This window comes from Numenius arquata, chromosome 20 (genome assembly GCF_964106895.1).
Source record: "Numenius arquata chromosome 20, bNumArq3.hap1.1, whole genome shotgun sequence".
Classification (NCBI taxonomy): Eukaryota; Metazoa; Chordata; class Aves; order Charadriiformes; family Scolopacidae; genus Numenius; species Numenius arquata.
Window position 1 is genome coordinate 5,202,574 of NC_133595.1, and position 25,270 is coordinate 5,227,843.

Sequence of the window (25,270 nt, forward strand, 5' to 3'; positions counted from 1 at the left end):
TGTTTTATTTATGTAATAACAGATGCTGTAGCCCCTAGAATGATTTATTGTTAATTATACCAGATAGAAATGAAGATCGTGGAAGGCACAATGCAACATATATATATCAGCTCATTGAAATGATTATTCACTTAATGTTCCAGGTAAATTTCAACTCCGGTTCCTTTATTTGGCTATTGGGATTTGATGCCGCATTTGCCATTTTAACCTTTAGGAAGGAAATAAAGTTTCCATTTGGAGCTTGTTGCCCTCCTGAGGAGTGGTGGCTGTCACACTGAGAGCTATGGAGGAGGACATAGTAGTTCTTCAGAGTTTTTTCACCATGATATTTTTAGGTAGAGAGGGGCTTTTTTGTTCCACTGCCATAGAACAGGTAGCTGAATTTGGCTGACTTTCTAAAACTACTTCTTTTGTGCTTTAAGTATTAATTAACAAAGGCTATTTGATGCATTAGATCTTAAAATATTAGTCATGTAAAACGAAAACATGCATATTCAGCACACTTGTATTTTTCCGGTTTCAGAATTGCACCACAAAGCGTGAAGCCATTTTTACTGGTGAAATGGTAATTTTTTTTATAGCTACCCAGTTCCTCCTATGTTGTGAACTGGAGAACCACGTTGCTTTGAGGCAGAACTCTTCCTAATAAGTGATAAGGGAAATGGAAATGCTAATTTGAATTACTCCCAAACCTTGTTTTGGGTCACTGTGGACAACTTTATTGCATTCTGAGAGCAGCATGGTTGATGTGAAAGTTGTATAATTAATACTCAGCAGTAATGCACTTTTGCTTTTGGGCTTTGGGTGTGGATAGGCATCGTTTTTTAATAATCTAGAATACTATCAAAAACCCCTCAAAATACTATATTTACAAGATACCTGTGAAAATCCTTAGTAAGAAAATCATGCAGGAGAGCCAGGACTTAAATCAGCCATTTGTTGCTGTTTGTTTTCTGTTTTTTTTTTTTGTCTGTTCCAAGCTAATTGAAATTTGGAAATCAATCGAAAACCTTAGAATTCATTCAATTTCCAAGTCAGGCTACTTTAATTAACTACCTTATTTTGCTTAGTGTTCTCTCCTTGCAAGTGCATCGCCTACTCTAATGACATGTTCAGTGTGGGAAAGCATCTGACGCACCATTCTGTTCTCTTCTGTAGAAGGAAGAAAAAAGTCTTGTGGAAGTATTTTTTAAAAATGGCCAATTGTGGTGCCAATATGTTTTACTTCTGGATAAATTTCTTCTGTACCACATGCAATTGGCAGGTAACCTGGACCATCTGTAATACTTATGTGGGGCATGGGGAGAAGGAGTTCCAGTTCTCAAATGTTTAAAAAAAAACAACTAAAAACTGCACTTAAGTTCTGTTGCAGGATCAAATTCAAGCGTGTTCAGACAAGCAGGTGAAACTGTATTTTTATCTGTGTGTCCTTGTTCTCCTGCATTCTCGTAGACTCCAATTCTGGCATTTTTTGCAAAAGTCCTCTTAGACACAGACTATTCAATACTTGAGTGTTCCTTCATTGTGGGACTGAGAACTTCCCAGAGGTATGATCCTTCTCCTTGTTATAGAGAATGTCCTTCTTGTCCACGTCAGCCTCTTAAGCTACCATACGGTGCCAAAACATTTTAGCAGATTATTGGACCGTGGCTTGCAGTGTTAGACAACTTAGATTAAATTTTTCACATGCTGTTCAGTATTGACCTCACTTTTCACCGTAGGGGTAATGTTGGAACCTTGTTGAAGAAGGCTTCATCTTCAGCAGAAGAGCAGGCAAAAACTTTCAAGGATATTAGGAAGCTGTCATACCTAGAATTTAGGTATGCAAAGGGTGAAAGAATTGCTTTTAAAATGTCTTAATGTGGAGAGGGCCTGTTACAAGAACTGGAGCTGGCAAGCCCTGCAGATTAGAACTATCAAAAAAAGTGTTTAGTACTACAACAGTGATTTTTTGGAAAGCAGAAATAGCTGACAAATAGGTTTGGAAACAAGTATGGTCAGAAGGTTCATCCTGCTCCATGGTAGAAAGCTGATGCCCTAAATCCAACAATCCACGGAAAGATCATAACATGGTGAATATTGAGCATAAACGTAGTTGCTCCTGCTGGCAAGACTTGGGGTAAATCTTGGTGTAGTTTCTTCCCCTTCTTCCCCTTCCATGGCCTCTGTCCTCCTGAGCTCTGATTTAGTATCGGATCTGTTTTAAGATCCTTTCTGTGCTCTTTGCTAACACATAAGCCAGAAACTCATGACCTCTCTTATCTTTTGCTGCTTTTGACCTGTGCCTGCTGTTCAGAGTTTCTGTGGTTCTTTTCTCAGAGAATCCAGGTCAAGAAGGAGTTAAATTACTTCTTTGTTCTCAGTTTTTAAAAAACTTCCAGAATAATAATTGATTCTCAGTGTTCTGCCTTACCCATTGCTCTGATTCAAGAGTAGGTGTGAGCATCAGTTACATAAAACAGCAGACCCTAGAAAAGGAATTGGAAATGACAGTGTGCAAACTCGGTGTGTAAGAGGGAATCTCAAGAGTTTTGGGTCATTTTGATGTGCGTGTTATTTTTGCTGGGGAAATCAAAGAGTCAGCAACTCTGTTTATCCTCCTATGGTAAGAAAATACCACCACTTAAGCTCTCGTTCTACTACACGGAAGAAAGACAAAACAATCATATGCTAATATTGTATAAATCTCTCTTTACTAATAGCGTTGTTCTGACTTCTCATAACACTATTACATGGGAACATGTCATTATGAGTGACAAACATGACAGTGTAATATCGGTTTAAGGAAATTCAGTTCTTAAGTAAGATGTCACCCAGACAAATTACTCCCTGTTTTAACTTGCCCTTAGACCAGATTTTCTTGTTCATTAACTACAGACAAGGTTGAAAGCATAAAAAATTATTTAAATATATGTTAGCATTTCTTATTATTACTAGTTTTCCTTTTGGATGAGTCTTAATTAACAGCTACTCTCAAGGTTCAAATGAGGTAGCGCAGCACTTCAGGGGCCATCACTCTCTGCCTGGGCTTGCTGGAAAATGAAGCCACTTCTAGTGCGTAAGACAATTTTGCCACTTTGCATTTTCATTCCTCCTTATCCTTGCTCTTAGGGGAAAAACTGCAGCACTTTATTTGTAAGATGAGTCAGGGAGCCTTTCTAGAGAAACTGTTGAAACGGGGCAGATGAAAAGGGCCAAAAATGACTGCCATGGTTAACTTTTAAAGAATTTGGGGAATATGTAAATTTAATATTTAAGTTTTTTTTTTTTTTTAAATGCTGTTGCAAGTTTCGCAGTTATTTGGCAAGTTCTTGCCCAGGCTGCTTGTGGAGCAGTAGCCATGCCTGTTGTGTTGACCCACCAAACCGGCTGGCACATTGAGCTCCCTCTGCTGTTCTGTATTTTGCAACTGTATGTTGAGCTGTTTGGCAGAGCCCTGGCAGCACCAGTGTGTGAGAAGTGGATGTAGCACAAGCATCTGGCTTTTTAATCTTCATTGTTAGTATCTTAGATAGTTTTGTAGCAATTAGAGTTTATTTAGAAGCATAAAATAGATTAGAACGCGGGGAAAGAGATGGAAGGTGCCTCCCCTCCACCCCCCAAACCAGTGGGGACTGTTTTCTGTATTTTCAAGCTGTCACATAGCACAAATCAGATATTTAAAGAACAGAACTGGTAGTAATTTTCCCTTGAAGTAGCTTACTGATTTCTGTCACCTTCTTTTTTTTGTTCGTTTCAAATTCTGTTGCAGGCCAAGCTGGGTCAACAAGTTATAAATCAAAACTTCCCAGTTAACCGTGACAGCCTGTTCGCAGAACAAGATTGTTGGGCAGAGCCTTTCTGTTGGAGAGTTTGGGTTCTTGAATGGTTCAAGGTTCCCTTGTCCTTGGGCACCAGAGGGAGCTCAGCAAAGTAGTTTTGTTGTCTGAGGGCAGTGTGTTTTGTTTTTTTTTTCCCCCTCTGATCCAGATTATTTAGTTTGTTGCAGCAGGTGGGGAGGAGGTAGGATTTCAGAGAGGAGGGGGAAAGGAAATTCCTGGTATTAAAGGGCATTTGGGGCTAGCGTCTTGTTGAGTGTCAGACATGGTTGATAAAAATCAAATCTTGCTACTTTGGAGGATGAGCGCTTTAAAGAATACTGCAAACTTGAAAATAGGTTTTGCTGTTTCACCTAATAAGATATATTTGCTATGGAGCATATTCCATTTGATAATAGGGCACGATGTCTGTAGCTATAAGAGTACCTGCATCAAACTGAAATTTGTCAGCTCTGCTACTGAAAGAAGTGGCCTGAATTACATTTTATATTAAATTAGGTGCTTGGATTAGAGTAATTATACCAAAAGACCTCGCTGCTCCAGCCACATGGCAGTAATTCGTGTTCTGCTTTTCATTTAACTTGTCTCTTTTCCTTTTCTCTCCTCTTTATTTTCTACCCTCTTAAAAATGCTACAGTTCTACAGAGCTACTGAGTATCTTGACCATTGTCCCCTTCAGTGAGAGGAGCAAATACCTTATTAGTAATTACAGTGTCCTTAAGCCTGCATAGATTACAGTAACTGGTGCTTAAATGGGGAAGTTATGTAAATATCATCTGTGCAGTACCAGGCAAATACCATTTTCTTCTACAGTTCTACTGGCAGCAGTGAAAAAATTCTTTTTACTCATCTGTATTACATGAGTCTTAAAATGCTCTTGCAATATCGATAGTATTTACATGTTTGGCAAGTCAGGTTTTATATCTCTGTGCCCTGAGAAGGGATGTGATTTGTCCATGGCCAGTGGAAGAGCCAGCACTCGAACCCGGGGTGCTCCTGAATTCCCGTGCTGCACATGGCTACGTCCCCACAAAAGGCTGTTCTGGCTCAACAATCCTTTCTGCTTTTATTGGCTTTTCTGGGTAGATTTCGAAGTAGTTCAGTACTACTTTATCACTGTATAGTAGCAATTTTTCCTTAGAGAAAAAGACTCTGGAATCTAACAGTGTTCTTAATGGACTGCAATTATTTAATACTGTGGCATGAATGCAGCTTAACTCAGATGGGCTTTTCAAGGGAGATCATAATGACTGTAATTGCAAAAGGATGCCTTGCTGAAGTAGAAGCTGCCAGATGCAATGCCATTCTGATCTAAAAAGGTCACAGTAAAAGGGACGTTTAAATTAAGTTATAAATTACAATTGAAGAACAATATTTTGATGAGCAAGACCAGAGATGTCAGAGCTGCAAGATGTAATTCATGGGTTCATTACAGACCAGAGGTGCCTGACAGCTGAGCCATGCCAAAAGGAGAATTTATTTGCAGCCTCACGCAGACAGAAAATGGCAGCTCTGCTGAGGAGCTATAGGGGAAACTGGAAACCTTGTGGTAACGTGTAGACTTTATGGTAATAAGCCTTGCCTGGGATGGAGCTTTGTTTAATGACTGTTGTAATATAAAAGAGATTTTTGGACACGTGCACATTCAGAATGTTTTTCTTTAATCTAAAATCCTGTCCAGTGATGCAGGGATTGCTGTATTTTGTTTTAAAGTATAAGTACTTTTGTGCTGATTCCTTTTGTTGCGTTTGTATGTGTACGCAATGTCACAGTGGTTCAAAATTTAGACGGCAGAGTTAATGCTAAAAATGATGATTCTCTAGATGACAGGATAGTAATCTAGTGTTTATAGCAATACCTTGAAAAGTTCAACCAGGAGTTAATGAAACCATAGGCAGTCATCATTAGCTATTATTTATATGTTTGAGTCGCTTGCCAATAAAGTGCTTGTATACATTAAATGGCTGAAAGTAATAAGCAGAGAATTAATCAGCCAGATTGAAACAAGTAAATGTAATTCTGGCACTTATAAAAAAAATATTTTTCCTTTTTGCTGCATTATCCTACTCCTGGCACTTAGAAAAGCACTTTTTTTTTTTCCTCTGCTTGCGAAAAGTAACATTTTTCAGGAGACTCTAAACCTGTATCAGTTCTCTTGTTTTCACATCTGTGTCTTTTCTGTTGTGTGGCTCCTCTTCTCTCCCGTCTGCGCTTAAGAGTTTTGTGATTGCTATTAATGTAATTACTTGGTCAGAAGTTAATGCTCGTATTTTCTGTTGTTGATTTGGGACAGATCTGATGGCCCGTAAACTCTTCTATTTTTCAGTAACCAGAGGAGTTGCCTGTTAGACCAGTCCATTCTTTCTGGGCTTGTCTGATTTATTTTTTTTTCAGTTTAAACTGCTTGGGCAATAGTGCTGCCAGGGAAAAACACGTGTTGTCCTTGAGGCAAAAGAAAGATGCCCTCCAAGTTACAAAGAGGCTTTGGCATTACTGCATGTTTTGGGAGGGAGCAAACTGGGAAAAGAAACAGAAGCGCCATTCTCTTCAACGCTGTCAGATTTCCTAAGTGAAAAATCTTTTAGGTAGTGGCACGCACGGAAAAAAACATTTGCAAGGTGAGCTGGCAAAACAAACAGTCCCTTTTTTCTTTAAGATGGATCTCTTCCCAGTGCTGGAGTGCAAACAAGGAGAAAAAATTACTGTGTACCCAGTAGAAAGGACAACATCTTATTTTCATGCCTATAAGTAGGTGCTGCATACCACGGGAGTCTTAAAAAAACAAGTTTAAAAAAAAACATTTAAAGTCAGTCATGTTGTTTGAGAACTGGGACTGGCACTGCAAGTGGAGCTTTCTGCTCTTATCCTTTCACTTATGGCTGGTGTCAGATGGACTGAGATCATAGGTTCATAGAATGGTTAGCGTTGGAAGGGACCTTAAAGATCATCCAGTTTCAACCCCCCTGCCCTGGGCAGGGACACCTCCCACCAGACCAGGTTGCTCAAAGCCCCGTCCAACCTGGCCTTGAACCAGGGATGGGGCAACCACAGCTTCTCTGGGCAACCTGGGCCAGGGTCTCACCACCCTCACAGCAAATAATTTCTTCCTGAGATCTAATCTAAATCTCGCCTCTTTCAATTTAAAACCATTACCTACCCCTTGTCCTGTGGCTCCACTCCCTGATCAAGAGTCCCCCGCATCTCTCCTGGAGCCCCTTTGGGGACTGGAAGGGGCTCTAAGGTCTCCCTGGAGCCTTCTCTTCTCCAGGCTGAACAACTCCAGCTCTCTCAGCCTGTCTTCATAGGGGAGGTGCTCCATCCCTCTGATCATCTTTGTGGCCCTCCGCTGGACCCGTTCCACCAGGTCCATGTCCTTCCTGTGTTGAGGACTCCAAAGCTGGACACAGTGCTGCAGGTGGGGTCTCACGAGAGCAGAGTAGAGGGGTAGAATCACTTCCTGTGACCTGCTGGCCACACTTCTCTTGATGCAGCCCATTGTGTCACCTGCATATGGAGGTGCAGCCATGGGATTAGTCAACAGAGGCGGATTTACAAGCCATGGTTCTCCTGTACGTCAGGAAATTTCACCTGGGGAGGCAGGTTGGAAAGCAGCGGTTTCTGCAAAATGATCTTGGGTAACACATCTTCCTGACGTACAGCAGCAGGAGGTGCCATTGGTGGCTCGGATGTGTTGAAGTATCTCGTGGCAGTAGCTTGCAAAGATCAATTAGCTGAAGAAGTAGGATGGGGGCGGGGGGGGAATTATTTTTTGGAAGCTGAAGCGTTATTTTCCATGGTTAACTCTGCAAAGGTACACATGGTTATAATGGTTATAATTACTGCCCAGAGTATCTGTAACTTTCTGGTAGGTGCCGTATAGAAAGCTGAAAATGAATAGAAAACCACTCTGGCTTAGTTTTCTCTCTCATTCCCATTATATTAGCTATGCGCTTATTTTACTGCAGTAACACCCTGTACGCTATTGTTATTTTAGTTGTTGGTAAGGAAAGAAAAAGTTCAGGCCGCCAGTTAAGGGAAAATTACTGTTTGTTCTAAAAACACATTGCAGGTAATGATCTTTGCCCAGCAGTGACCTTCTATTTTTAGAAGTAATTTACTTTGAAAGTCCCTCAAGTATAAATAAATTTTGAATGCCCCAATAATTTAGTGGAAGAGCACCTTCATCAGTTCAAGATCTGTTCCTACAGATAATAGAAGACTTGAGCCAATTTGTGTGAAGTGTAACCCGTAATGTACTAATTTCTTCTTGATACCCCCTACGGACAGGGATGAGCATGTTGTGCAGAATGACTTTTGAGTGGGCTGATTTTCTAGAGGGCTGTGCGCTTCTGCTTTTATAGCTAACTGGTTTGAGCTGTTTAGCAACAATTCTCGATCAAATTTTTTTTCTGGAAACTCAGCTCTTTGGGTATTAAGAAGGAGGCTTAAAATTATATGGAACTGAAATTTCATCAGCAAATGGAATAAATTGGATGTTATTTTTAGTACATTGAGGTTTGTGTGCAAGGACTTTTTCTTTACTAAAGAAAGGAATTTCTGCTGGGCTTTGTACTGCAGACCAGTGGGCTTTATACACTGTCACAGTCTGTTCTGTGGCATTCATGGCCAGAATTCTGAGAGGCAAATAAAATAGACAGGAAGATGGCATGGCTTTGTACGTGGTATCCAAAATGCACCATTTCATGAAGAACACCAGGGTGATAGACCTTGTCTGAAATGGGCACTTTTTGTTCTGTGAAATTCCCTCTTCGTTTATGGTATAATTTTTATTGAAAAAGCAAACCCTGTTTTGTAAGAAAACAATGTGCTTAGAGATGCAAAAGCTATTTAAAACCTGAGTTGACAAAATCCAGGAAGTGAAAGTGAAGGCTGCTTTGTACCAGGTCTTACAGATGTGCTGCTTTCCACAGCTGCACGAGTCCCGCACAGAGCCCAGAGCTTCGCTTTCCGTTTCCTGGCTTTTGGCAAGTTCTGCTGCAGCTCCAGAAGAGGTGTTGAATGTTCTGCCCTGACCATGGCACTGTGGCCATGCTGGCTTCCTTACAGTGGCCTTGTCCCAGCTAAAACCTAAATTCAACAGTGGTGCAGCTCTAAAGCAGCATGTTATATCTATCTTTATAATACATACACACACATGCACACATACCTGTATTCTGCTCTAAATGCTGTCATAGCAATCTTAAGTTGCCATTTGACTTTCTTCCTTCTGTAGTTGTATGGTGGCTTCCAAAAATCGGTGCACAAAACCCTTCAAAGAGATTACTTACTGGGAGAACTATACAATGCTGGCTTTCAGTGGACACTTATTTTTATTACAGCCTAAACAAAAATGCTGTAGGGCCAGTGACTTGCTTTTTCCCTTCCCTTCTCTCTCGATTCAGATGCCTGCCTTTATTTCTTAGGAGAAATCACTTAGACCTACTTAACAGAAATAAATTTGAGTAATTTATTTAAAACTTTTAAAAGTCCCTGAATCATGCTACTGGATGCAGTATGAACGCAGGGCATTCTTGGGCACCGAAGAGCTCACAGTCAGAGTTAAGACAAGACAAGACAAAAGAAGCAATACAAGGAAAAAACAGTATTGTTAGGGGGTGGCCTCGGGGCAGAAGGGGTCTCACTGTTGTCAAATGTACAGAATCAGTACTTATGAATTGGTTGAGAGATGTAAATGGCTGAAGTGAGCAGCAGTAAGTCATCTGGCTGTTTTTATTTGAAGCAGAATGCTGTTCTAAAACTTGAGCCTTTTGACATAAGAAAAATGAGGAGTTTTTTCCTCTTGTAATCAGGTTTTGTTGTAACTTAATATTAATAGTGAAAAAGTAGTTAATATCTTGTCACTGTTCCATAATTGTATCTTGATCCCTGTTCCATTCATCAGTCTTGGGAGAAGTTCAAGAATTATAGTGCTTGTATAGAAATGTTTTCTGAGACTGATTAAGCACAGATCTAGCAGCATGGGTGGGATGCAGATGGCTCGGGATAAGTTCTGGGTGGGAAGGAAAAGCAGGAGATAATGCAGAATGGTTTGGTTGTCTCTATTGTAAAGAAACGTTGGAGGGTCAGTAAAATGCTGCAGTGTTAATCGATAGGTTTGAAGCTTTGGCTTGCACAGTGCATTTAGATAAAACTACCTCTTGCCTGTGGAGGGAAGTTTGCATGCAAATCGTTCTCCCTCTTGGGTGCAGGAAGATAATTCAGTTTTTGTCATCCCAGCAATATTTCTTTTTCTTGGAGATCATTTTCAGAAAACATAGAGCAGGCTCCTGACTAGTCCTTCAGTCCTTAAAATCCCACTGTACTTTGAAGATAGGGCAGGCTATAAATCTCCAGTGTGCTAAATGTTTTCTATCAAGACTGAAGAGCCGGAGAGTCTCATGGGTTCATTGTTGAATATTTTTTTTCAGTATAGTTGTTTTTTTACCTCACCGTGATTTAAATGTCTACTGTCTACTTCAGACAGCGTTTGATCATATAGATACTGAATTTATTGTAGAAAATAAGGTACACTGTAGGCTGTGACCATCTGAAACAGTAATGTCAACTTAGACATCCTGAGTTGCTTTTATGTACTCCTGTAGCTATCTGTAGAGGTTTTGTTTCTTTTCCATACTCGTTTTCCAACAACATGGTGATCTTTGCAGTGCAATAAAAATAAAGAGAATTTTCTGGATGGGTAAACTTGACATCCCATGGCTTGCAATCCCTCCTCTGTGTTGGTTTTTCCACTTGGTTTTACTAATCTGTAGAAAATACACTGCATAGAATACAAAACCTTTTGTTGAAGCTTTTAAAAATTTTCCTGGAATTTCTAATGTAAAATGTATTTTTTCAAAGTTAACTAAAAAATCTTCAGTGCTTTATGAGCTGCAGCATTATCTGGGAGAAGTTTAGGAAGGAAGGGGAAAAAAGGTACTTGTTTCAAGCTGTTTCTTCTACTAATAAAGCCCCAATTACCCTTCGGGTTGTTTAAATTTCACTTCATATATCAACAGTAAAAATAATTAGGCATAGAACATCTCATATGGCCCCCTTTAGTGTTTTCTCTCCAATATCAGATCACTGCTAATTCCACTGAATGATCTATTTGTCTTCTTTACTTTTTAGCTACATGAAAGTAACTATGATGCTGGAAAAGCCCTGCAGCGCTTGGTGAAGAAACCTGTGCCAAAACTGATTGAGAAGTGTTGGACTGAAGATGAAGTGGTAGGGAAATGAATTATTCCCTTGAGCTTTTATACTTCATGTTGCTTATCTTGCTTTTTTCTTTTTTTTTTTTTTTTCTTTTTTTTCCTTCTAAAGAGGTTATCTTTATGGGAAAGAGGGGGCAAATAATTTGCTGCACAGGATGAATTTTTGCACAATTCTCTTAGTGGGCCTTTGTTTGATATAAAGAACTTTATTAGACTGGGGAAAATACCTTTCTAATAGTAGAATAAGAAAGGAGAAGATCAAGTAACTGCTTTTGAGAGGATGCAGTAGGGTAAATAACCAGCTGCAAAACTTCTGGCCTTTAAATTTCGTTTCACCTCCAGGAAGGCCCCATTCATTAATTGGAGTAGGGTAAGATGTAAAAGGCTTACAAACTATTGTCCCTGTTTTTTATCTCCTGGTATTGGAGGAGACTTACAGTCTCAGCTCAAGTTGGCTAATGGGAGGTTGGGTATCGGTGTTTCTCCTAAACAGAGTTTGAGATTTAGTCCCGCCTTCCCCTCATATGAAATATTAGAAAGTGTTTACTGGCCTCGTTCTTGATGGATGAATCTTTGACAAAAAGCAGACCAAAAATAAGCTTATCTGAAAGCTGGGATTTAGCCATGCCATCCACATTTACTTTAAAGTATGTCGAAATCGTCAGGCTCCCAAACTGTACTGGAAACAATGCATCCATCTTATATGGAGCCTCCAAAGTAATGTGTGGACGTGATGAGTTTGCTGCATGGAGTAAATACGCAGTTGCAGTATTGTGTTGTCACAGTTGTGGACTGTCAATCGCTGCGGGATTTGGGCTCATACAGTTTAACATCCTGGTGCGCTGCAAGTCTCATCAATTTACACAATTCAGTGTCGATTCTTCCATATGGCCGCTGTTTCAGCATGTGCTGGTAGTTATGTCTTTCTAGGTTTGAGGTCATGGTGCAGGCAGGGAAGGAACATGTAAACATGTCATTCTTTCCTTCAGACAGAGGTTGAGGGCTTTGGGTGTACATGGCTTTGGGTTGAAATGCTAATGTTGTCGGTAGCCCTCTAAAAGATGCTGCTCTGCAGGCTGATTAGTGGAAAAAAATAATTTTGACCTGAGAAAGGCACCTCTTCATGAAAGCTCCAGTTGACAGAAAAGGTGTGCTGCTGGGAAAGCACTTCACACTCAAATGGACCACATTTTTATTTTATTTCTGGGTTTTTTCCCCGAGTTTGGGGGAGACGATATCTGTGTGAGAATTAGCAAAGCAGAAGTGCTTCTTGTGTTTCATTCTGCAGCTTAATTGCTGCAACCGTGAGGTTTCTGCTGGCTTAATTTTTATACATATGATATAATGCAACTGTGCTTATGAAACAGTTTTCTGTAGGGTTGTAAACCGAAATAAATCATGTGCAGTTGGGAGCAAATTATAGAATCTTAATTTGCTGACACCTTGTAAACAAACAGATTCTTAAATACTGCATTAAACACAAGATGCATTTTCTGGCGGCATTTGGGTTCCAAATGCTGCTGCATCACAACCCTTTGCTTTCCAGACCTTGCAGCTTGAGCCAGCACACAAGTACTTGACTGTAAAAAAAAGAAAAAAAGGGGGGGGGGGGGGGGGAGCAAAACTCCTGCCTTTTCAATAACTAGGAGAAATGCTGAACAAGTTCACTTGGATTACATCCTAAAAATATTTGCATTTTAATGCTGATGTTAATTGTGCTTAACAGAATAGATTTATGTGAAATGTAACATGTAAGAAGACGGTACCTCTTTAGGAGACTGACTGGGCATGTCTGGTTTTGTGAAAATGGGAAAATATTATATTTCCTAGCTCAATAATTAGGCTGCAATGTGCACTAAAATAGAAAATCAGATGATTGGAAGTTAGTTATGATAAAATATTTATCACAGAAGAACTTCAGACTCGCTTATGGTTTTTACCTTTCACTGTTGGAAAAGCTTCTTCCCTCTTATGTACCATATTGGGGTTAGAAATTCAACTTGTCACGTAAACTTACCAGGCAGATACATGAAAAGAATCTGATATGGTGCAAGGCAGCATGTAAAAGTGACAAGAGAAGTTTTTTGTTTCTTTTTTCCTTTGAATGAATTATTTTTTAAGCTACTTAGCTAATTGGTAAAAGTATTTGAAGAAGTAAATAGAAATAAAAATTTTGTGGTCTTGTTAAGCTACTAACAAATTTGCAGTAGTGCTATAAAATAAAACTTATTAATAATGGGTGAAGCTTTCGTGGTCTCTTAGCATTTTTTAATTATTCAGACAATGGCTGGAGAGACTTTTTTTTTAAGCTCCAGTTTCTCAGGGCGTTATTCCAATGAATTATGTGTGCTTGTGCTCTCCTTATGTAAACCTTTTCGCAAGAGCTAGATTAGGGGTAGGGCAGGCCATATAAACCCGTATTAAAGTAAGCTTATTCTGAAATCCAACAAAGAGCCTTTGTGGTAAGAGACTGCCTGAAGTCGTAGAGTGAAAGAGGATCATGTGCTAACACCGGCAGCAAAGCGAAGGAGAGGATGAGTAAAAAGCCTAGAACGCGCTTTCCTGATACTTTTTATGGTTATCTTGTCATAAAAAGGAGTTTTATTTAGGGAACCAACTGTCAGAACAAATACTTCAAGTGCTCCGCCCTGTGTTTAAGTTATTGTTTTAACCTCTGTTTTCTCTGCATATGTTCTTTCCTGCATTCATGGTTAAATTGTACAGTGCCGACACCTCTTTTTCTGTGTAGATTTTTTTTTTTTCAGTCTCCTTGTTTTTTTCCATCAGCTGCACTGTGCTGTGGATGCCATAGCTGCTGCAGCTCAGGGGGGTTTGATGAGCAATCTGTGTTAAATGATCGAGAATAGAGCCTTACGAATAAGAAAAAAAGCAAAGTTTATTGAAAAATGAAACATTACTCCAAAAGTGCAAACACTGTGAGTACAGAATAATGATCATTGACTCTATAAATCATTGTCAGGCTCCGCTCATTTTATCGCATTTGTTCTTGTTCTGTTCTATCCAAGTTTCCAGAAATATTTGGCAGCCCTCCAGCCTCGGCAGAGCCAGAGATCAAACTGTGCTCTTATTTATAGACAGCTAAGCTCCACCTGCACAACTTCATAGCGCGTTTGTCCCTGGGAGTTTGTAGAACACTCCAGATTAAAGCAGCTGCGCTGCACTTCTGAGCGTTTCTGAGACTTGCAAGGGAAGTTTCCTCCTTGTTGGCTCTGTGAAACGGAGGAAAACCCTTTCTGTGGGATACATGGGGTGCTAAACAGCATAGGAACTCCCCAACAAAGTGTTTTTCAGAAAACACTGATGTGTCAAACCCAAAGTCTGGTCAAAACAATTAAATTTTAGGGAGAACCTTATTATGTGTCCCCCCATCTCCTGATGGCAAGTGATGAAAGCCTGTAGTAACGTGGCTGGCTGATAATCCAAGAGACATACGTGTAAGGCAAGTGAAAGGCCCGAACCGTGTCCCTGTTTGAGCTGGACTTAAAATTAATCTCGTCTTGTGGCCCAGCTGATTTAATTTTTACACCTTGTATAAACAAGCAGATAGCACATGGGGTACAAAGCTTTGTTAGCTCAACTCCTTACCTGAGAGAGACTCTGTGGCCTGGGGCCAATTGAAATAACATAAATCATGGCTTTTGTTCTCTCAGTTTGTCCATTCCTGGAATCACGTTCTGCTCCCTGCCATGCCTCTGGACCCCAAAAAAGCCACACTCCCACTTTTGTTATTCTGAAGTTAATTTTTCTGCCAGATTTTTAAGGTGAGCATCAGAAAAGCCTTATTTGCAGGGAAGATGCAGGGTTGTGCGAGGGGAAAGGAGCGTTGTGGCAACGTCAAGTCATTGGGCAAAAGCAGCTGCAGAAGAAGTGTGGTCACTTTGATGCAGGGAAAGAACTGGCTTAGTACAAAACTAATTCTTAAAACCTCCCTAAGTCAAAAATCCTCTGTAAGTTGGTTGCTCTATTACTTGCACAAGTATTTTGACTGGATCCATTTCCACTGTGCTGGATGATTAATGTGGTTGATTTTCTCGTGCGCACAATAGCAACGCTGTGTCCAGCACAGGCCTCTGTAGTATTCAGTGATATTTGTGATAAAACACTGTGTGAATAACTCAAATTTATTGAAAATGTATTTATTTATAAAGCTTTTAACTTTCTCTGTGGACTATCTGTTGCCCAAAGATAAAGCTTTTCTTGTTAATTGAAACAGCTTCGTTGCCTGTGACCAAACTGTTAAGTACGAGCTGGTTTGCAGCGATCAGAACTGATTAAAATAAAGGATGGAAGTTACGTTATTTTTACTACTGATGATGTGGTTACAGAGGTTTAGATCAAATTAAGCAGAGGATAAAATTTGCCAGTGATTGAATTAAATGGAAGGCTCTGTAAATATGAAGACGGAGGTTTGTTGTCTCCCTTGTGCTTCTAAACCTATGGCTATTTTTAAACCTTTTTTATTCCAGTATGCAAATTCAGAGGCACACTGTGAAAACCAGCCTTCCACTCTGCCTAATAAAAGTGACTAAGGAAACTTCTTCACTGGTGCCTCTGCTTGCAGCTCTACCAGCAGCTGTTTCCTGTTTATTAAGACTTATGCCACACCTGACGACATCCATTTCCAGCGATGATTTGGTGGGGAGGGGTTGGTTTCTCTTGTAGTGCTCACGAATTTTCTTCTGTGGACAAATTTGTTGAGCATCTGTCATATATAATGCCGTATTTAAGCACTTTGTAAGCACACACCCCCTGGACCACCATCCGCAGCATCACCCGCGGACCCTCGTCAGTGTTGGGCTGCAGTTTCAAAGGGAGAGTGGTACAGTTCTGAGTGGGTGCGTTATTTGGGGAGAAGCCGTGGGGCAAGTCCTCTGTTCTGACACAGCTGGTGGCAGTGCCCTCTCCCAAGCTTCCTTGGCACCGAATGCCATGTCTGACACGTGGCGTGATGCTGCTGGAGCAAGGTCAGTGTAGCTGGAAAGGGAGCTGATTTAGCCATTGGGCGTGTGTTCTATGGGATGTCTGTCCCTAACTTGAGATTAGAATAACCTCGTTTCTCCTTTGATTTTCTTCAGTCACCTTTCGTGGTCTCCCTAAGCCCTGGTGACACCCAGTCTCTCGAACACTGTTCTTGTCATTGTGTGCGTGACCTTAGGTTGTAGGACAGACAAGATGCGGTTAGTATTTGTCTTGCTTTCAACGCGCCGAGAAAACAAAGATGCTTCACTCAAAACTCAGTGAGGGATTGTCAAAGAGAAGGGAGCTCTACTCTGCTTCTCATGGTCATCTCTAAAGATATCTCCTTTAATCTTTGACAGACTACAGGCATTTTTGATGCAAGCAATCAGAAATCCCTAAAAAGAACAGAATGGTGCTGGTTCAATTCTTCTTCTCCTGTTGTAAATATTTCAAAACTGACATTGAAATTGTATTTTGAAACACGCAGACTTTAAAGTTTGTTGTCTATCAAGAGTTAAGTACAACAAACCTGAAACTGAGCACCTGTCTGAGAACTCTGGTGCTTGCCCTGGTGATTTGCTGCTTTACCTTCCCCAGGTTCCAAATCTGGAACTACGATCATTTGCTTCTTTCAGTTTAGGTTAAATTGAACACCCGTATTTCCTGGTGTGGTTTCAGTGGAAATATTTCACAAGAAAAATTGTCTCTACGTAATTTCTACCCTCTTGGGACAAAATCTTCTCTGCAAAGTGACTTCTATACTTTCGGGGATGTTCAGTACAGTTCTGACCCTACGCTTGCTCCAGGTCCTAAAACGAGCTTATTGTGCACGCTTCCATTTCAGATAAATAACCCATCAAATGGCTATCATTTACAAAATACACTATGTTCATCTTAAGTTTTGTTAATGTAATGAAATGGTTTTTAATTCTGGTGTGCCTCCTGTATCAGAAACGGTGAAGGAAATCGAGTAGTTCTTGTCCTGCTGATTTGATCGTGCATTTTTGTCTCTTTATTCAGAATGTGCTTTTTTCTGTCTCTTTTTTATCAAAAGTCCTAACAAAATCAATAGGGCTTACAGAAGAGAGAAATACAAATCAGAACTAAAAGAACCTCTAGTTTATTAGGTTTTTAATTAAACATGATGAACACATTTTAAATAACACAAAGGCTTCAGGCTGAGCTGCATCTAATCGAAACAGATTAAGTCACCCGTCCACACTTGGGTAGTTATTAATTCTGTTTACTTATGCATGCTAGCTACAGGCAGGGTTCACTGCTGCTGTGTTGCAGTTTATTGCACAGGGATGCTTTTGCTGCATGGAATTGTGCTCCTAATTAGCATTCAGATGTTGATTATGAGGAACACTGGCGAGGCTAATGGAGCCATCTTTGAAATTCAGGGCTGTGTCTTCCAAAGTTAAAGAGAATCTGGGTGAAACAGTCGTTTTGCATTATTTCTTGGACACTTCCTCCTTTTTCTTCTACACTTAGTCCCATCTTTTCAGAGATGTTAAATTCTCAAAAAGAAATTCTTAAGTATTTCTTAGGAAGAAGATTTTTTTTTTTCCCACTTGTGCATCTCTGTGCAGAACTGTTGATGACACACCGTGATGTCCTTGATAACTAGCTTTTATCATGAAATATGCTGCCCTTTAAATATTTTACATTGCTTTTGATGTAGAGTAGTTGAGGTAAACAACCTAGATTCAAACAACCTCTTAAATTTATGTGGAGGGATAGTTAATCCTTGCTGGTGATAAACCTTAATTGGCCATGTATGTGGATTTACAAGTTCATAAATTTTAAAATATCCACACCTGGCTTCAGCATAAAGCTCATTTGTCATAAAATACAAGTGGAGATCCTTCTGCCAAAAATGACAAGATACAGCAAACCCATTTCTTAACGTGTTTGCAAGTATTTGTAATCCAGTCTAGCTGGTCAAGAAATTACTTATGCAAAAACCACATACTTATTTGCTTGGCTTCTTTGCCCGGAATCATCTTCAAATGCCTCTCGTCTGCCCTTTTTGGAGTATCTGCTCATGAAAACATTGTTTTCATTGCTCACTCCTTTGAAGCCAGGCTTTTCAGATACGCTGGAAGACAGAGCTGCTTACTGGGGCAAAAATACCATGAATTTTATTTACTGTTTATATGGCAGCTATAGAAAATGTAATTCATAGCAAAATTGAAACAGAGCCTCTGGAATAGTCAGGGGGTGGTGGTGGAAAATCATCAAGGGATATTCGAAAAGGAGGTTGGCATTGCAGGCTGTGTGTGAGCGCGCGCGTGGGCTTAGAAGGTTAAGGTATCAGTTACTGCTTAGTTTTAATTTTTTATCCACAAAAAAGTAAACATTTACAGTTTCACAGTAGGGTGACAGTTCCTACTAAATTAACATTTCTGGACTTTAGAAATCAAGCCATCTGATGCCATTAGCAAGTGTGTTACTCGGTAACAGTTGAAAATTAATTGAGCGTTGAGATAAAAAAACCCCACCAAACACAAATTGCCATGGTCTAGAGGACCTTTATTTGAAGAAAAATAAGATTTTAGTTTAAAAAAGAGTGGGAACGTACAGTCTTCCCTGTAGCTTATTCTAAGGACTTGGAGCGTAAAAGGACCATCAGTCCTTGCAGTAAAAAGTAACCAATGAAGGCTGAAACTATTCTGCTTAGGACAAAAAAAGTTATTATTTAAAAGTTGAATAAAATTCCCGTTACTTAGCAGTTGACAGGGCTACAAAGCAATAAGGTGCAGTACAGCTAGAAAATACAAGGTGTAATATGGCTAGAAAAGGTGAATTTAGTTTAAACACAGGTTTCTAGACAAAAGATAACAATCTTTTTGGTTGTGATTAACTTGCATCAGTCTTTGATCCAAGCCCTTGTTTAAAGGGATCAATATTGCACATACAGCACTGAGTTTATTGTCAAGTCCTTTCGGAAATAAGACAGTGAATTAAAAATCAATTATACGTGCAGAAAAGTTTGTGTAGGGCAATCAATTTTGTCCTTTTAGTTTGCAGAAAGATTCCATTGTTTAACCAGCTGTGAAAAGGAATGAATTTTAAAAGCCTCCAGCAAATGAGATAGCCCAAATGGGGTGCGGGGGGGTAGATTAGGAAAAAAAAATAAAATTATTTCAGCATTTCATGTTCAGCAAAGGCTGCCTTCAGGGATAAATCTATAAATCCCGTCAGTGACCTTGGCTTCAAAATGGGTGATTTCACTGCTTTCGCTAATCTTGATCTTTCCACAGCTGCCAGATAAGTTAGTCTTTTCTTAACAATATCATTTTTTTTTAATTTGCTTTGTTTAACCGCCATATGTTTCTTGATTCATCGTCTTTCTGCCTTCGTGTGGTATATTTTTTATCTATTAAGCACTTACCATATTGCTGATCCCCAAAAATAATACAACAAATATTTACACTGGCCAGTTGCCACGGCTTAGAGGGCTATTTCTGTGTGGGGACGGACGGGAAGCTAAACTCTAAACTCAAAGTTTAACTCCAGTATAAACTAAATAATTTGTAGGTGCTTTCAGAAGCTGGTGGTGTGTTTTGTTCTCCAGAAAAGGGTTTGTGATCGAGACAGAAGCACATCCACACAGTTCACTGTTGCCAAGGGGAAAGAATCCCTGCTTGAAAGATTAATAAATACGACAGCAGCTGATTGTTGAAACCATGTTTTTCATCTCATTTTCAAGGGCATCTTAAAAATGGAGATCACTTGCACTTCCTGGCATTCTCGATCATCTTTCTGTGTTCATTTAAAAATGAGAACAAGGCGCTGAGGGACTTGAGAGATTGCATTCGTTCTCCCATAGGGCAAGGTGGTTATTTTATAGATGAAGAGGGCCAAAAAAGCTATCCTTCCTAGTTTCTTAGCAACAGAGCTGGAGTCAGTTTTAATGTTCGTGTATATCTTACAAGTTCTATGTATAGCAGCCCGAGCCGCGCGGCTCAGCACTATTGCAGCTGAAACAAAGACTATTCACCCTGCCTCGCGCAGGGGAGGAAAATAAACCAAGCGTGCTAATGCGCGGCATGGACGCGTCTGTCTCTCCTCCTTCTCCCCATCAGATGATATTCTGGTCAGTGACACAGTTACTGTCTTCAATACGCTGACCTTTCAGTCAGATTTTATCTGCTACGAGATCCGGAATGTGGTTTAAATAGAACACGGTCCTATGTCCTGTTCTCCTCCAAAAGGAAACTGAGTCATGTCATTGCCACAGTAAGAAGCATCTGGAGAGTGCAGGGATTGTCACAATTCCGGGAGTTTCTAGGGTTAATGCTTTTCCCGTAGCCAGCAGAAGGGAATGAGTGACTGGAAGTGTTCATGGTAAAACTTTTTCTGCCCCATATCTGTCTTTTTAGGGGGAAGGCCTCTTAAATTAATGTCAAAAAGACTCCATGTATCAAAGCTATCTTGCTTACACCCCACTGACCTATTTACTCTCCATTTCTTTGTACATAGCTTAATTTCCAAATTCTGAAATTTAATTTTTTTTTAAAAGATAATCCATATTTGTTAATAGTGTGATTGACTTTTGAAAGACCGATAGTGTTAATTAAGATACATTTCGCAGTTTCTTTCCCATTCTGAATACAAATGTACTAAATGGCCTTAGATAGGTTTCTGACTCGTGCTCCTTGATGTCTGTTATCCCAGCACCCCAACATCTAGGGTTGTATGAATTTATGCTCCTGAAAACAGTTTTGTAATTTCAATAGGAGAAATGTTGGTTAGCTTATCTGTTTTCAGAAGATTTGAATTTTTCTTTTTATTTTTTTTTTTGGAAATGCTGTAAATAGTGTAATTTAAATTCATCTTTTCTAATGGGTAAGGAGGGGTGAGTCGTTTATCGGCTTGTATTCTTAGCAACATCCAGAGTTCTTGGTTTGATTTCAGATTATTTCAATAGTCCTGTCATTTCAGTAGTTTGGTTGAATTTTATCTGTCTTGCAGGTATTAGTCCACAGGATCCTTACCTCCTTAATACCTAAAAGTGCAATTCTAATACAGTGATAAATAATGGTGAAGTGCTTTGATATTTTTCTGTTAAGTGTATGATAGAAACCTCCACCATCTTTCCAAGTAATTTTGGCTTAATCTAAGCTGGTATAGATAAAAGAATTTTGTTTTGGAATACTTATGTTGGGATTATACTTTAGTAAACACATAGAGCCCAGGAATGGATTACTTGCTGTGGCAAACCGATATCGTATTTTGAAAGAGTTGTTTGCTGCCTAAACCATAGGAAATGGCAATTTGCCGTTCTTAACAAGATTTGCTTTACAAACAAAAAAACCCACCTAAAACAAAGCAAGTGCAGAGACAAATTAGTGTTTTCTCCAACTTTGCAAGATGACATTTGATTTTATTTTATTTTTTTTTTAATTTTCCCCCTGCAAGTTTTTCCTACTGATAGTTTGGATCTCTTAGCTTTGCCTTCCGTTCTGCGTGGATGTGGATGGGGGGAATCCCAAGCCTGAGCTGCAGCTGTAGAGGGTGTTGGTCAAAGAGGTCCAAGGATGAGCGGAGCTGGGACCAGGTTGAGGTTATTTTACTTAGGACACAGTATGGGGTTCAGCCCGTGCCTTCATGCCTGGTAGGGCAGACACACCAGGTTCTCCATCATGGTGCTGTGGTTGCCGTCCATAACGGATCATTGTTGCCACGGTAGCATTTCCTGGCAGCAGTGATGCTCCATGGAGAACCAGCAGAGAGGCTGTGGGGCTTTCTTGGCCAGGCCAGAAATATGGAAGACAGCAAATTTCTTTTCCAGTGTCAAATGGTAACTGATTTTAAATAACTCTTTAGGTTCCTGGATCTCTTCCCAGCATCTCCAGGCAATGAAAGCTAAAGGGGGTGTTGGAGAAGGGAGAGGAAGAACAGCGAGGTTTGCCACCCGGCTTGAGGAGGGTGAGAGGACTAAAATGTGTCATCTCAGAAAGCTTTAGTGCAATTAAGATTATATTTGAAATAAGGTTATATTTGCAGCACTCTTGCTTGAAACTCTTAATGTTGGAAAAGGCTCCTTTTTAACAGGTACTTTGATTTTTCTAATAATTATGGAAGAAAAAAGACTTTTCCCAAACATTTCAAATGTCACTAGATACTCTGCGGTTCTGCCTCACAGCTTATCTGAGAACTGTGCAGTAAGGCCCAGTGGCCATTGCAGCAGAAAATGGCAAAAAGCTTCTTCAAATTGGTATAGTGACATAATTCTTATTTAAGAAACTTTGATTCCTGTCACAGTATGGATGCTCCGTGTGCTTTAGTGCTCAGAACTTATCTTTCTTGCGCAAGCATAAGCAGTACGAATGCCAAAATACACCTCATTTGTAAGTTCTGTTTGCATGATAAATTTTATTTTTCTCATCTTCCCTATCAACAGCACCAATTTTTTTTAATCTTTCAGATGACATGAAAATGCATTTTAATGAAGCAAATTATATAGCTTTGTCTCCTTTTGTGTATAAACGGGGCGGCCATATTCAATTAGGCTGAAAAATGATCATTTGTTCTATTACAGGCTGTAACAGAGCGAGTGAAGAAACTGCGATCCATCACCAGTTGCTCAGCTTTATGTTACTTAAATCACTTGCCGTTCTGTCGGTGGCTCCGAATCCTCTATGGGAGCCATTATTTAATTTAAGTTTGTGGAGGTGTCACTTGTTTGATAATAGGCTGCTTCTGTAGTAGAGGCACAGTGACTAAATATTAATCATTTTCTGCATCCATCCAAGATTCCTAATTAGTTACGAGGGTAACAGTGCCAGTAAAGCTAATGATTATACTGCCATAAAAAGAATTTGACAGCAAATAAGGACTCGATCCAGAGAGAGACTCGGTACCTGCTGGTGCTAGAGCGGAGAACGCTGAATTTCCGAGCTGCTGACATACAAACGTGAGGGGTTTCCGTGGGGTGGAAGATGGGTTGTGTTGATCAGCGCTCACGAGGGCGTGTTTAAAAACCACTACTGTGTGTTCCTCCTCCAGCGTTGCTTTTGTGCTTTCATGCGCCCTGTGGTTTAGAATATATTGTGGTAAAGGCTCAAAGTGCACGTAGCTTCTGGGTTTGTGGTTTTGCTTCAGCTTTTACTGGCCTCTTGATATCTCACTTGTTTCCCTGTCCACTTGTGCGTGATCCACTGTGGTTTTTTTTCTTCTTCTTTTGTTCCTTTCCTTCCTTTCCTCCTCCTCCTCCCCCTCAGTATCCGCTCAGATTTATATAGCTTTTAGGCTACATGGGGAGATTGATCAGACAGGGGCTTATGCATTTAGAGGAGCTAATAAATAAGCATCACAGTGTATTACCCGCCACTGCACTGGAATAACTTCAAACACTCAAATCAAACATTCCATTTGTTACAAATTGGGGAAGGCAAAAGAGGGCACCTCTGTTTTATTAGGGTGCATATTTCATTTATCTGTTACGGAAGATATTGTCCAGTTCTACGTGTCTGGGGAGGTAATTCCACAGTGTCAGCACCACTTCCCCCTCGCCTCCCTCCCCCCAGATATCTACCTTTCAGGTTTCCTCTGCCAGTGTTCACCTTTTAGAGATGCATTTCTGGCACTTCAATATCAAATCTTTTTTCTTTCGTATTTGTGAGCCGCTTTTTTTTTTTTCACCGTTTGGCACCGTTTCTCCCCGACCCCCCAGTAGCTGTTTCTATTCAGAGCCCCTTACCCAAAAGAAAAGGGAACTTAAGAATCTTCTGATTCTTTTTTAAACTACTTTTATATGTTACTGCCAAGATCACTGTATGAGCCAGCATCTTCCTCAGCAATTGGATGGTTGCGTTGCAGAAGTCTATCATTCACGTTACCGAATGAATTCATGTTGGTGCTCTTTATTACGTTCTGATTCTTTTAAATATAAGGCTACAAAGACAATGTTTAATTAGCAATCAGTCATCATCCTGCAAAAGGTTAGGCTTTTTTACTTCTTTATTTAAGGAGAAGGCTACATTACGTGATTTCAGCACGGGGTCTTGGAAACTGGAGGTTAATGCTACCGCTCTTCCTAGGAACTGCTACGTCGCTGGGTCAGACTGTGCCGCACAACTGAAATAAAGAATTCATTAACTTACTTGAATGCCAGATTTGGGTGTTCAGTTCTTATAAAAATGTCAAAGGATGTGGGTCTGTAAGTATTTGTTCAAGGTATTCCGATACTGTGTCATCTTAGGTGAAAATGGGAATTACTACATTTTCATTTTTCTGTAACTAAATAGTTAAAAATTGTTAAAACACATTGTTGAAGCACATCAGAACACCCTATTTTTTTCTTGTGAACAACTTGGCAGGATGAAGAGCTGCTGTCACAGGAGGAAGTTTGCTTTGTGTTTGATAGAGGAAAGGTCTCTCACCGAGGCTACATCTCAACCTGGAATGTGATTTTCTCATTACTAGTATTTCTTACATCCAGATTTGTGCTCTCGGGTGTCTCTTGACTACGCTGCAGTCGGTGGCAGAGTGATCCAGAGAGAAATTCAGGAAGTTTCCAGAGGTTGCCTGATGTCATTTCAGTAAGGGTCACAAACTGGAGTTTGTATCTTGGTGCTTGAGCTCAGACCTGGGCGCTGCTGCCGTCAACAGCCCTGCTGTTTAATTATTTACTTGGCCAAGTCACCTACAGAAATATTTTTCCTCTCTATATGGATAATTTCCTTGGGGATTCTTGCCACCATTTTGTCTCATTATTCTTGGGATTTGTTCATTGCTCTTGAAGTGGTTTTATTTGTTTCCTTCTGTCATTTGCATAAAGCCACTGTTCGAAGGCAGAAATAGTCTCCGGAATAATTGACAATAATGGTTGAAATCCCAGTGGAACAATATTTCTGCAATAGGGAACTTCCACTAGAAATACTCTGCTCGAGTCTTGAAAGGATCGCACAGTGTATTTCAAGTAGTCTGAGCGCTGCTTTTTTGTGCTTAGTATTACTAATTGACTGAAAGGACAAAAAAAATGTCGCGGTGAAAGAGAACAACTTAGGGCTTCCATAGTAGTGTTAAACTTGAGTAAACCGGCATGTATTTTCAGAACTCTATGTTCTGTGTAACAAAAAGGAAAGATTTCTGGGGAAAAAGATGGAGAAAATGGAAATGTTCTGATGTTTAAGGAAAAAGCTCAAGCGGGAGCTTATTTTCTGTTAGTGATTAGCCCTTGTGGGCTGATGATGCCGACCTGCGGCTGGTGGGTTGGGGGCTGGTGTGGATCTGTGTTCACCCACC

General features: G+C 40.1%; 1 protein-coding gene across 1 annotated transcript in view; it reads left to right on the forward strand.

The window, feature by feature from the left end:
• The window catches only part of RERE (arginine-glutamic acid dipeptide repeats), a 119,672-nt gene that overhangs the window by 29,224 nt on the left and 65,178 nt on the right, over positions 1–25,270 (forward strand). Inside the window, exon 7 of the mRNA XM_074161804.1 lies at positions 10,947–11,045. Coding sequence (XP_074017905.1) covers positions 10,947–11,045 — 99 coding nt within the window. The remainder of the gene's footprint in view (positions 1–10,946; positions 11,046–25,270) is intronic.